At 37.7% G+C, this 13,904-nt stretch overlaps 3 protein-coding genes across 3 annotated transcripts; all 3 read right to left on the bottom strand.

Moving 5' to 3' along the window:
* Positions 1 to 826: 826 nt before the first annotated feature.
* On the bottom strand, positions 827 to 2,774 carry LOC121806936. Its single transcript, XM_042207113.1, has 2 exons — positions 2,620 to 2,774; positions 827 to 1,250 (listed from the first exon to the last, which is right to left on the bottom strand). Exons 1-2 carry the CDS (start codon positions 2,687 to 2,689, stop codon positions 1,033 to 1,035), a joined length of 288 nt encoding a protein of 95 aa, XP_042063047.1. The 5' UTR covers positions 2,690 to 2,774; the 3' UTR covers positions 827 to 1,032.
* Positions 2,775 to 3,345: 571 nt separating this feature from the next.
* LOC121806937 lies at positions 3,346 to 3,969 on the bottom strand. The gene is made up of 2 exons (XM_042207114.1): positions 3,813 to 3,969; positions 3,346 to 3,700 (listed from the first exon to the last, which is right to left on the bottom strand). Exons 1-2 carry the CDS (start codon positions 3,880 to 3,882, stop codon positions 3,483 to 3,485), a joined length of 288 nt encoding a protein of 95 aa, XP_042063048.1. The 5' UTR covers positions 3,883 to 3,969; the 3' UTR covers positions 3,346 to 3,482.
* A 5,689-nt stretch (positions 3,970 to 9,658) lies between these two features.
* Positions 9,659 to 12,554, bottom strand: LOC121809152. The gene is made up of 6 exons (XM_042209693.1): positions 12,105 to 12,554; positions 11,306 to 11,758; positions 10,677 to 11,025; positions 10,531 to 10,610; positions 10,369 to 10,436; positions 9,659 to 10,222 (listed from the first exon to the last, which is right to left on the bottom strand). Exons 1-6 carry the CDS (start codon positions 12,552 to 12,554, stop codon positions 10,018 to 10,020), a joined length of 1,605 nt encoding a protein of 534 aa, XP_042065627.1. The 3' UTR covers positions 9,659 to 10,017.
* Between the last annotated feature and the right edge of the window lie 1,350 nt (positions 12,555 to 13,904).

Consider the following 13,904-nt stretch of genomic DNA (forward strand, 5'->3'; position numbering starts at 1 on the left):
TGCTAATAATGAATCTTAGCTAGTTTTGATCATCTTTTGGTATGTCTAATCTTTTCCAGGAATAAACTCTACATACCATGCTGCTCATACACGTGACCAATGATAAGAATTTGCACTGAAGCTACATGTCAATGTCTATTCTATTCAAGCAGATAATTTTTCTACCATTGTAGATGATCAAGGAAGGAGACCCGAGACTAAAATCTCACATGTGAATGTTCAGCTAATAAAATTAATGACTACTGATCAAGGAAGGAGACCCGAGACCATTGTAGATGATCAAGGAAGGAGACCCGAGACTAAAATCTCACATGTGAATGTTCAGCTAATAAAATTAATGACTACTGATCAAGGAAGGAGACCCGAGACCATTGTAGATGATCAAGGAAGGAGACCCGAGACTAAAATCTCACATGTGAATGTTCAGCTACTAAAATTAATGACTACTAATTTTCACATGTGTTAAGGAGATGTCGGGCCACAAACTTACTTACTTACCTATGGCTCCTAGTCTTTGAATAGGTCAATAGCTCAATTATACTAATATATGTTCAGGAAGTCAACGATCATTAAATCCCAACAGCTAACAGGTACTAGCACTAATTATCAGTTAGTTCAATCAGTGGCATTCTCAACAACATGAATAAGTAAACTAAAGGTCCTTGATGCTTCTATATGAAGCTCCTCGTTTTCAGATTCAAATATCAAAATTTACAGTGCTGATCAGCAAAAGAAATATAGGTTTCAGCAGGAGAATTGATATAAAGAAAAATATATCTAGATGCAGACATTATGTATGATAATACAAGAGAAATCAGCATTGTAGTTGGAGCAAATCCAAGAAATATTATCCATAACTTGGAGCTAGTACAACATATTTTCATATGTCAAAGCAAGTAGACATCATAAAGAAAGTGAATGAAAAAGATTGTTGAATTCATTTCAGTAAGCAAATCTCTGGCGTTTGCTTATCTCCTACACAAGGCTCAAATAGTTTATTATTGCCACAAAAGCAGAAATCAACAAGAAAAATTACGCTGAGGAAGTCTTCTTCTGCTGAAAGACTACTGCATAAACTGGGACAGCAACACCAATGCTGAATGCAGTGAAGACAGCAAGGCTCATTTTCAACGCCTGATGATTCATCCTGTCCAAGTTGTACATGTGCTTTGCATGCAGATAGAATGGCTCGTCATGGCCATGACCTCCTCCCATCTTCTTTATGCTAGTTGAGTGAATGCCCCGGTTCACTGTGACCAAACAGCGAATTTCATCATTAATTAGTCCAGCCCAAAGAAAAGAGCTACAATACTTAATGCTTGCATAAGCTTACTTTTACTAAATTTACATTTTAATCATATGATAGATTAGCTAGGAAAATATAAGCGAATAATGGAGAATAATTTTCTAGCATTTTCTCAATGCAAATAAAGCTTTATGACACTATTGAAAAGAAAATAAAAATTTTATCGCTTAACTGACAATGAAACTATTAAATCTATTGCTTGAGCTATATTTAAGACACAAAAATATTTCTAATAAAAAGGTCTGATAAGATAAGCGATACCAGAAGAAATAGAAGATACACTAAGTAAAATACTCCCAACCTCCAACAACTATGTTCCAAATTTATATTCCTTCACACATTCACTTAAGTGAAATATGGTTTAGATGCATGTGGTCTAGAAGTTGAATAGCTATCTTTAGGATCGGGTTCAAAGCAACAACCCACATTATTTAGATTATCCAGCATAACAGTACACAGAACATTGAACATCCATAGAAATTTCATAGTAATTGGCAAGTACTTTGAAGCTAAGAAATTCTTAAATAACGAACATTTGTCAGCTACAACAAATTCGTAAATATCTGAAGGCATCTAACAATGCGGCCAAGATTTAGATGAGAAGGACAAAGGGAACAAATATAACTCAGTTGAGTCCATGAAAATATTGAGAAAAAAAGGCAGGTACCTTGTGCTATCGATAATACCACAAAATTAGCAAAGGTGCAGAACAATATCGGGAACAAAATGGAAAGTTCACTTACTTCGTCATAAATGGATTCAGAATCTAGGGTAATATGCTGATGATATACTATGAAAACGACTTAATCAGAAAAAACATTTTAGCTGATTTACAAACAAATTAACAAACTACCAGACTTAAACCCAGGTGAAGTACATCAGCATATGTTATAAACATTATCAACATAAGGATTTGAAAGAACACATAATAAGTACTACTACTATATATTACAACCACACAAAGAAGTTTGGAGCTGAATGAACAAATTCTTATCATTTTCGATAGCATAAGTAACGACTAATCCACAATTCCTATCATTTCGATAGTATAAGTATCGACTAATCCAAAAAAATATAAGCAACAATTTCTCATAAAACATAAAATCTAAACCGACGAGATCTATGTTCTACACAATTGAATGTAGGAATACTTAATTCAAAAGATAACAAAACAAAAAACCATAAAACCGATTCGCATAATCACCGAAAATTTACAGGTTAATCCAGAAACCCATTTCTTACTTGATATCTGAAATGGAAATAGAGAAAAAAAAAGATCTACAAAAATGTAACGATAGAGATAAATGGAAGACCTGATTTGGGCATAATTGCGGTGTTCATGAGCTTAGAAGCACAGGATCTCAATCCGCTGTTCAACGCCATAATCGAGCAATTTCGATTCCGTAATAGGACTGCAAAACCAGCAAGGGTTTGTTGTGATTTTGTGAGATTGATTTGTGATTTTTAGGCATTTGAATGGCTCCTGTGGAAATTGTTGGGCTTCGTGTAATGGGCTTTTGAACTGATTTTGGGCAATTAAAGCATAACCTTTTTTAAGTGAATAAATCCCAACCTTAGGCCTGTGAATATTATACACTCGCTTCACTAATTTTCACAAATTAATACTACTCCTTTATCCCACTACAATAGTTTACTATTGGTTTTGTTCAAAGGGGTATGGTAAGTGATCTAATTATTTTTTAGCAAAATAATTTTTATTTTGGTTTGGGTTCAAAGGGAATCACTCTTGGACCAATTGAGTACGAGATCGATCTTAAGTCCATCTCTCACACCATTTGAACAATTTATAATTTCAGCGATATGTCTTTATTATGTAAAATGAAAGCGTGTCTTACCCATTCTTACAACTTAAAAAAAGTTTATCATCAATCATAGAATTTAATTCTTGAATTCACCAATTTTGAGAAGAAAAAAAATTCCCTGAGAGATGGGGTGTGAAATTCCAAAATTCCCAATTTAAAGTAGAAAACACAATTAGATTATAGACATGCATATGATGATATGAATATGCATGATAATAGAAGAGGAATCAGCACTATAAATGGAAAAATATCCTGGAAATATTATTGTTCATAATTTGACGAGGGTATAACTGGAAATCCATTATCCTCTATTATTTCAAACAAATGCAGAAATTAAAAAAAGGAAATTAAGGTTACGCTGAGGAAGCCTTCTTCTGCTGAAAGACGACTGCATAAATTGGGACAAATACACCAATGGAGAATGCAGTGAAGACGGCGAGGCTCATTTTGAGTCTCTGGTTTTTTATCTGGTCCAGATTATACATGTGCTTGGCGTGCATGTAGGCAGGCTCGTCATGGCCATGGCCTCCCCCCATCTTCTTCACGCTGGTTGAGTGAATTCCCCTCTTCACTGCAGATCACAGATTCTTAATTTTTCACATACGGATTCGGATTACAGATCGCGATTTTGATTTCTAGCTAGAGAAGAGAGAGGATTTGCGAAAGCGATAATGATGGCAGACCTGATTTGGGCATGATTGTGGAATTCGTGAGCTTGGAAACGCATGATCTGAGTCCGGTGTTCATCGCCATTGTGGAGTGATTAATTTGTGACTGCGTTGTGCGTGATATCTAAATTGGATGAATCTGGAAGCGGAGTTTGTTGTGACTCATTCCTGATTTTAGGCGCTTGAAATTGTCAAGCTTATGAAAATGGATAAAATAAGATTATGCATTTTGTTTTATGGATCAATTGCAAATAATCACGAGGCGTATATGACATTAACACACTATCAATTTAATTAAAAATCTGATTCGCATATGACATGAACAAACAAGCGATACAATATCACAACCATAAAAACTCAATTTCACACCATATAATAGTCATATAAGTTCAAAGATTAATAGTATTAATTGAAATAATAACTAATACAATAGCATATAGTATTGATGATAACGTGAAACACGAACACATAAAAGGCCATTACTTTCTACATAAGTGGTCGGCAATGGCGGATCCAGAAATCAAAAACCGTGGGGTCGAACTGAATAGTATAATAAATATAATATTTTAATAAATATTTTTGAACAAAAATACCTAAAATATAAATACATAATCTTATGCTATGCGAGATAGTTGGCTTCTTCGAGTATGCTTTTTTTGAAAATAACTCAAAATCATTTCAGTGGGAATAATTGCAAACACCTCATTCTTGTTATATACCATCAAATTGTCGTCTAACCAGTCATCTCTCAGCTTAATTTGCAACTCCGACTTCACAAATTTCATTGCAGAAAATACTATTTTAACAGATATTGTTGCTAGTGGAAAAGTAAGACCAATTTTATCAATTGATAAACCAATGATAAAATCTTTTTCATCATTTCAACCACCACATGATTATCCAATTGTTGTGGTTCTTGCTCAACATTAGCACTAGAAGAACCAATAAAAACTCAAGGCTTTTTCTTAAAAAATTTATTCATTAACCTAAAAATAAAGTAACACCACGATCAATATTTTTAAAACTAAAATTTATGCTCAGTCATTTATCATTTATCATATGCTATAATAAAACTTCTAATCTTGTCTCGAAGAAGGTGAACAAAACAAATAAATAATCAAAAGCAAAGCTGCAAAGGTAATTGCTATATCTACTTAAATTGGATAATATAATAAATTATTGATCAATTTAATAGTGTTGTAAAGTGAAAAAAACAAATAATAGTATAATAGTACTACTTAAACTTGAGTAATGATTGTACATACTAAAAAAATTGTCAGCGCCAATTGCTAAATAAATTCCTCTGAACTTCTAGTCTTTTGCACAAAACCTCTTGTATTATCCTCCAAATGAATGTACTGTACGATACATACTACAGAATAAATGATTTAATTAGTAGTATTAAATTATCCTCATCCAAAAAAAATAGTATTAAATTATTAATAAGTGAGAGGCCAAATTTGTAAAGCCCATAGTACTAAAAATTGTGTTTCTTCTTCTTTGCGTAAAAGCGGCGGCGACGGTCTGGTTTGGGGCAGGACCTTGGCAGCGTGGGGTCGGCAGCCGAGGAAGGGGATTATCCGGCGATTCTCCGGGGATGGCGGTGGGGTCGGCCGACCCCCTCCGACCCCACCTGGATCCGCCGTTGGTGGTCATAATATATATCGATATATATACACACAAATGATAATAATTGCCAAAAGTCAAGTGAGTGTTAAAATGATACTCCATCTGTCCCACTCAAGATTTCCACATTCTTGAGTGTCATGAGATTTTGGGAGGAGTTGTTAGGTTGAGTAAGTTAATCGTAAAATGTAAAGTTTATATTTGCAAGGTCCAACTTCACTTATGTCTTCATCCCACCAGCATGCAAGAACACTTAACAACCCTTTATAGTGTAGAAAATAATAATGAGGGCACTTACGGTCAGGTGAAGGTAAACTGGATAGAGTTTCAGTAGAAAAATCAAACGAGAGGATAAGAGGAGATATGCTTTATGATAGAAAAGCCCCGATACACAAGCACCACCGGATGTAAGACTACATTCGAAGTCAGTGCATGGTATTCTCCTCCAGGAATTAAGTTACAAGTCCATGTGACAACTCTTGTCAGGTATATTCCCTTCTCTTCCATTTTCTGACATAGTAGAAACAAGATTCAGCACTTTGTAATCTTCAAATCTATGGTCAGACCACATTTGATTCGATATGCGTAAGGTAAGGCGATGATGGAGTTCCACAAAGGGCTTACGCAAGATTTTATACCCACCCGTTGCTGAGAATTAAAAGGAATTTGACCTCCTCAATACATGAAATTCGTGGAACAAAGTTCTCAACAAACGGATAAATGATATGGCGATTGACACCGAGATGCTTCGACTTTCCCAGTGGCAAAATCAAACACCACCATGTCATGATTCAAGCTTCCAAAATACAACAGCAGCTTACCGTCCTCTGTGAAAACAATAACACCACGAGAGCATGGAAAACAGATTCTCTTATCCACAATCCAAAGTTGATATTCCTTAATAATGTGAGCTTGAAGGTAGAAGGTAAGGGTACACCGGAAAAGGTTTCAGTGGAAACGTCAAAACAAAGGATAGCTCTAGATGTTACAAGGCAGAAAATCCCCGAAACGCAAACATGACTAGTCCCCCATCAAATATGAGACTTTGTAATCTTGAGATCTATGGTCATGCCACATTGCAAATGCTCTATCAAAATAGAAAAGGCGAGGGGGAGTTGCGGATGTGGAGGATCTTATACTCACGCGTTGTTGGGTTCCAAACAACGTGATCCAGCTTCCGATCACGAAGATATAACTACACCAGAAGAAATAATCTTTCCTTATAAACGAGGGAGGAGGAGGAGGAGGAGATATGTTATATTTGGGTGACCTGGTGACGGTGACATACTCTTCAAGGAAATATGCAACAAAACATTATCTTCTCTACTTTTGACATCGACAAAAATATCAGCCTTAGGCTTAGCCTCAGATGCTAATTCTCCTTCACAATAAAAATGTACTAATTTTTTCAACTTCACAAGGAGTATCATTCAAAATCGGATTATAATTATATAACATCAAAAACATGAGTATAATTCAGTTTATTCTGCAAATACAAATACGATTACCCAATTGATTTCCATTGCTACTCGCACCACCGATTCTCGCCTCTCTAACCAAAATAAAAAAATTTCACCATATTTAAACAAATCAGAATATTTAAATTAAGGGATATTGCTTTCACCAAAATTTGATATTTCTCGCAAACAAAATTTGTTTATAATATTATGTTGTCACTTTTAAAATTTATAACAAGTATAAAAAGTCAAAGTAAAAAAATCATATCGATTTAATTGTGTAAGTATGATAAAAAAAAGTCTTGTAAGTTAGTCAAATATAATGATAGACATGTCATGAGAAATATCAAACAAAGTGTAAAATTTGCGATATTTTAGAATAATTTTAAAATTTGTGGGAAAAATTGAATTTTGGTTAAAATTCATGATTTTAGGGACCAATATCCCTTAAATTAATATTTAAATAGAACCAGGGGTGAATTGAGCGCAAATTGTAGATCGGACACGGCGAAGGCGCCGACCGGCGGAGGTAACCAACCGGAAAGCCATAAGTAAAGAGAAAATAGTCGAGGAAAAATGCGCCCACCACCGCTTGAGGTTTCTTTCTGATTTTCGTCAGTATTTAAATTTATTTAAATCTATTGGACGTGGGCTGGGTGTATTAGGTATCAAACTCTTATGCAAAACAACATACCCATATTTGCATTTATTCAATAGCGTGTATAGTACTCACAGTTACGTTTTACTTTTCTGTATACTTCCTCATTCTTTGAAATATATGAACATTAAACTCAAAAATAAAAAAATTTATACTTTTCCGAAACTACTTTCTCAAAAATGGAAATATAGTCTTCCAAAAAATAACCAATTCCAAAGTAAAAAGATATAGTATAATAAGGTAACAAAAAAATTGTACAAGATACGTTCCAAAATATAAAATGGTATAACACCTTCTCAAATAACTCCCCCCTTGAAAATTGATTTTTTATGAAAAGAAGACGAATATGGTTGTTATAAGATCTTTCCTCTTCATTGATGAAAAAGTAAAGATAGTACCTCTTTAAAATGAAAAATGTATAATATATTCTCAAATATCTTTCTCCTTGAAGATTGATTTTTCATAAAAAAAAAGACAAATATGATATTTATGAGATTTTACCGCCCCATTTACCTCTCCCCTTAGAAAATGCTCTAATAAGGCAACTAGGGATGTCAATCGGGCCGGCCCATCAGGTTTCGGGTCGGCCCTACTCGGGTTGTGGGTCGATCGGGTGCGGGCTAACCGAGTTGTGATTTCTTTCGGGTTATAGAAGTTCAACCCTAAGAGCATCCACATCGGCGAGCAGGGACGCGTCCGTCCATCCGTGCCAGCGGCACGGAGACGCTGGCCGCCGCTACGCTCGCGCCGCTGACACGACGTGCTCGATGCATCGAGCACGTCCGTGTCAGCGAGCAGGCGACGTGGCGCGTTCTGATTGGCCAACGACATATCCGTTGGAAAATTATTTTTTTATTATTTTTTTAAAAATCGAAAATAATACCCAAAAAAAATATTTTCACAATCCCAAAAAATGACTATTTTTTTGCCCGTTTTTATGTATTTTTTTATTTTTTTGATTTTTTTTCTCACCAAAATCATCTATAAATACACACATTCATCATCCATTTTTCATATCAAATCATCTGTCATTCATCTCTCATTCATATTTTTCATACAACTTATCTACACTTTAATCTCTCACTCAAAACCTCAAATGGATTTCACCCATCTCATTGCGGAAGCGGAGCGCGAAGAACAAGAATACTACGAACAACATCGTGCCGCTTATGAAACATATGTCGCAGCGAATACCCCCGCCCCTCCTCCTAAACCAACTAGATCAACTCGCCGCTACATTCATCGTGACTAGGAGGGAGCCCATGAAAGGCTCGTTGCCGACTATTTTTCCGACCAGCCGCGGTTTCCGGAAGATTACTTTAGTCGCCGTTTTCACATGTCAAAGCGTTTGTTTATGTGTATTATCAACACATTGTCCGCTCGTGTTGAATACTTCCAAACAGGTCCAGATGTAGCCAGTCGGCAAAGTCTCTCGGCGTTGCAGAAGTGTACGTGTGCCATCCGACAACTCGCTATTGGGAAAACGGCAGACCTCTTCGACGAGTATTTGCATGTCGGTGAGTCCACTGGAATCCTTTGTCTTAAAAATTTGTGCGAGGGCGTTCATTCAGCTTTCGGTGATGAATTCCTTCGGGCACCCACCACAGATGATTACCAACGGTTGCTTCGTCTTCACGAAACAGTCCATGGCTTTCCCGGTATGCTTGGCAGCATTGACTGCATGCATTGGAGGTGGAAGAATTGTCCGATTGCTTGGAGGGGGCAACACTTCAGCGGCCAGGAAGGACGTTGAGCGGGCTTTTGGTGTCCTCCAATCGCGGTGGGCTATTATACGGTGTCCGGCACGAGTTTGGCACGAAGATGATGTCGCGAATATTATGTTAGCATGTATCATATTGCATAATATGATAATAGAAGATGAAGGATTTGCGGCAGAGCGATGGGCGCCGGAAGAGGGTGCAAGTACAAGTCACGGTGTCGCGTCCGCGCCGATCCAGATGGGCGTACCACGGAGCAATGAATATTTGATCCAACGCTTCGCTGATATGCACAGGACCACATCACATAACACACTGCAGGCCGATTTGATTGAAGAAGTGTGGGCACGTAGGGGAGGTAGTGGCGTTGTGTAAACTTGGTAGTGATTTGTACTAGATTGAATGTAGTGTGTGATTTTAATTTTAATTTAGTGTATAATTCTAATTTTAATTTTAATTTGTATTTTATTTTTATTTTTATTTTTAATTCGTATAGTCGGCTTCTTCTAATCCACTAAGAGCCCGATAAATTTGTTCATAATTACTTGAAATATTATAAAATGAAAGTTGATTATAAAATTTGGGGGCTATTAGAGGTGTCCACCATAGTGGCGGACACAAAATTTTGGGGCTATGGACAATAAAATTGGGGCTATGGATAAAAACTGGGGCGGGGCTATTGGGCGTGTCCGCCTTATAGTGGACACCCTAAGTGGTCGGAAAATCTGTCAGACGACGGATAAGAGAATTTTCCACCTGCCTTATTGAGGCATAAACGACATAGCTTTCCTAAATTCAACGGCTGAGCCTGGGAAAGGCTGCTGCCCCGGCATCCACAGATTTCCATTATGGGGCAGCAGCATCGAAGGTTGGTTGCTAGTCTGTGTGTCTTCTCCTACGACTGAATCAGAAACTTCTTTCTTTTTCTTGACAAACTTGAAGAACTCAGCAACTTGGCAAGCATATCTTAAAAGAAAAACATGTATGAAGAAGTAAGACATGGAATTGATTTCGACATGTGATCAAGTAAAGGAATGGATCAGAGCTTGATCTGGAATAGATTAATCTATTATAGAATAAAAACTCTCAAGAAACGGTGGAAGTTAACGTACTCTTGCTTGGCTTCTATGTCTCTGCTAAAATCGATGTCTGGTTCACAGTTGAGAACCAAAGCAGGAACCTGCACCTCCGTTAAAAAGAGGCAAAATAAGAAGTGATAAAATTGAAGAAAAATATCCTGGAATAATTTTGCAAGAGCATATAACGGTTTGTACCTTTTGGATGCTTGAGTGCATATGATCACCATTCAAATAAAAAACGCGGTCTTCAATGTGGGGATGTAAAGACCAATCATCATCCCGCGGTCTTCAAGAGCATATAACGGTTTGTACCTTTTGGATGCTTGAGTGCATATGATCACCATTCAAATAAAAAACGCGGTCTTCAATGTGGGGATGTAAAGACCAATCATCATCCCTGGGTAGCTGACTCACTGATAGAACTCCGTGATTCCCACTCTCAAATGGGAAAAGCCAGCTTTCGTGTTTCTCATGCAAGTCCCTCAGGTAGTCCAAAGAGACTCCGCCTTCCTCTGCTCTCTTACGCAGCATCATGCGCTTGTGGCAAGTGTCGGGGCTTGCTCTCAGATAAATGAATCCATCAGGAATAAGTCCAGGCAAACTTGAAACAACAGGATCAAACCATGAATCGTAAATGCTAATTTCCATCTCATTCATCCACTTCGCCTCATGAACAGCTCTCACAAAGACCTTCATTTAAGGAAATCGATCAAGAAAATATGCAATGCTAATCCAATATTAGTGAAGAAGAACCAAGAAGGCTTCCTAGTATTGATTCATCATATTAGACAAATATCTTGGTTTTTGCATTAAAAATTAGACTATAAAATAGGTTGCAGGCTTCTCCTTTGTTGTTCAATAATATTCCATAAAAAGCATCATTAAACAAATAATATTTCTAATAAGATCAAGAAATAAGGAATTTATATGTAGTCATTAAGGTCAAATGGAGAGGAATTTATTTGTTTACCATTCTATCACTGAAGACACTCCGTTCCATGAGTCTCAGGGGCTTCATACCGCCACATGATTCTCTCTCCTGCATAACTCTGGTTACAAACACATAGTTCTGGAAGGTATACGCATATCTCTCTGGTTCAGAATAAAATGCATCTAATATGTTGAAGTGGTCAGGACCGACATTCTGCCACTTGTCAACTGGTTCGGGAACAATCTCCACAAGATCTCTAAGCTCTAGGGTTTCATTAGCTATTCTCTGCAAGAATGTAGTCTTTCCCACACTGATATTCCCTTCTACACATAAAGTGATTCGCTTCTTTTGACTGGGCTTAATGCTTTCCTTGAGCTCTTCATCCACACTCTCCTTGATAAATATAGTTATGCTCTCAGCATGGTTCTTGTGTATGATCCCCACTGAGCTCTGTAAGAACTCCACCATTTTCTCACTAGATTTACCGAAAAACTGCACCAAAACAAGAGCATGTTATTTGGTAAAACCAGGCAGTAATTCAAAAATGTAACCTCAGTTCAGTTATTGCCTGCTACCATATCATATCCACAAGAGAATCCAACATGAATGTCAAATATTGCTCATAGCTAATCATGACTCATGACATACTCAAAATACACAATCTCATACAAAAGACAATCATATAGTACCACATAATAATCTAGCAATTAACACTACAATGCTCATCTCTTTTTCAAATTTCACCAACATTCTAATCCTACTAAAACAGAGCTCAGAAATCAGAAACCTAAGCATTCATCAAAAATTAACTGAAAATTAAGCAGTCGCCTAAATATACCTTATCTCTATAAAGCTGTTTGAGCTGAGCCACTCCCTCAAATCCTTTCTCCACCAGCTTCCTCAAATTCCTGGGGCCAACTCCGGGAATTGTCAGCAAATCCGGGCTCCCCACCACCACCGCGCCCCCGCCCCCGCCCCCACTCCTCCTCCTCTGCAAGCGTTTCTCCTCCTCCGCATTTTCATCGGCAACCGCGAATTCGCCGCCTTTGTTCGATTTACCGGCTAGGGTTGAGAACCACGCCGCCCTGTGGGACCCGCCTCCCAATCCACTATACCTATTGCTCTCCTTCAATACCACCCACGCCCTCAGCGGCGCCGTATTGCTGGTGCTGTTGTCGACGGAGCAGCTGCAGGTGGGCAATTTCGTCAATTTGAGGCCACGCACCGCGGCGGACGAATATGGGTTTCTCGGGTGGTGAAGGGGGGTGGGCTGGCCGAGACACGACATTTTCCTTGTAATATCCCGTGGGGCGCCGCTGAAACCTAGAGAGAGAGGAATGGTGTTATTGGCGAGTGAAATTGGGGCGGCAGCGGGCGTCCTGCGCAAAAGCTTCTGCATCACTTTGGTGCATCTCACACCGAATCCACGAAGTTTGTATGTATATATCTGTTGTTGAATTTGTGGGATTATCAGTATACAGCGGCTCTGCTCTGCATTTGGGTTTGGCTGTTGAAATGGTTTTTCGCAAAGTAGAAAAGCAGAAGTTGAGACTAGAGGGTTTTACAGAGTACAACTATTTCCACTTTATTTTTTATACTTATATTTTTTTACTTTGCTTATTCGAGAAATCAATAAACTCTTTGGTAATTAGTTAAATGGTTTTAAGTTAAGGGTTAGTATTAGTCTCTAAAGTTACAAATTTTGCTTGAAATGTAATACTCCCTCGGTCCACAAAAAATATGATACATCGTGAATGTCACAGGTTTTAATGTGGAATTGATAAAGTAAGAGAGAAGTAGTGTTAGTGGAATGTGGGGTTCATATTATTAATAAGAGAGACGGGGAAAAAGTACGAGAAAAGTAGTGTTAGTGGAATGTGAGGTCCATATTATTATAAGAGAGAATGGAAAAAAATAAGAGAGAAGTTGTTAAAAACTTTTCTTTTTTAAATGTGCTCTATTTTTTGTGGACAACCAAAAATGAGACAGCAAATAGAGTCGAACTCTTCTTGGAAGTACTCTCCCCGGACCGCCAATGTATTTGTGATATACAGAAATAGCTCCCGCCGCATGCGGAAACGGCGACGGAAGTACGTATCTCCCCATACCGGGTTCTCACAAAAGTAATCTTCTACCAACCTTGCGGAGGCTTACTCCCGATCACGATGGATGTATTTCCGAGGTCGCTTTTGACGCGCTGCAGCTTCTTCCTCCTCCCTACGTCGATCTGCTTCTAGCGATTCTTCCATCATTCGATGCATTTGCTCAAATGGATCCATAAATAGATTAAATTTTGGAGAAGAATAATGTTTTGAGATGAAGAATGTAGAGTGTTTGAGTGAGAATAGAGAGTTTTTTTATGCTGGATAATTTGTGGGAATGATTTGATATTTATAAAAGTGATAAGGGGCTTAAAAATAGAAAAGAAATTTTAAATTTTGGAAAAAAAAACGGCTATAAACGGCTAGTATTTTTGGAGGATTTTTTTTATTATTTTTTTCGGAATTTGTTTTAAAAAAATATTTTTCAACGGATATAAATGACGTCCACTCGCTGGCCGGCGAGTGGGTGTCACGGCCGCACGGGAGCTCGCCATGTGGCCAACGTGCGTGGCGAGCCAGCTCGCCACCCTCCTCTT

The sequence above is a fragment of the Salvia splendens genome, chromosome 6 (assembly GCF_004379255.2).
Source record: "Salvia splendens isolate huo1 chromosome 6, SspV2, whole genome shotgun sequence".
NCBI classification, from domain to species: Eukaryota; Viridiplantae; Streptophyta; class Magnoliopsida; order Lamiales; family Lamiaceae; genus Salvia; species Salvia splendens.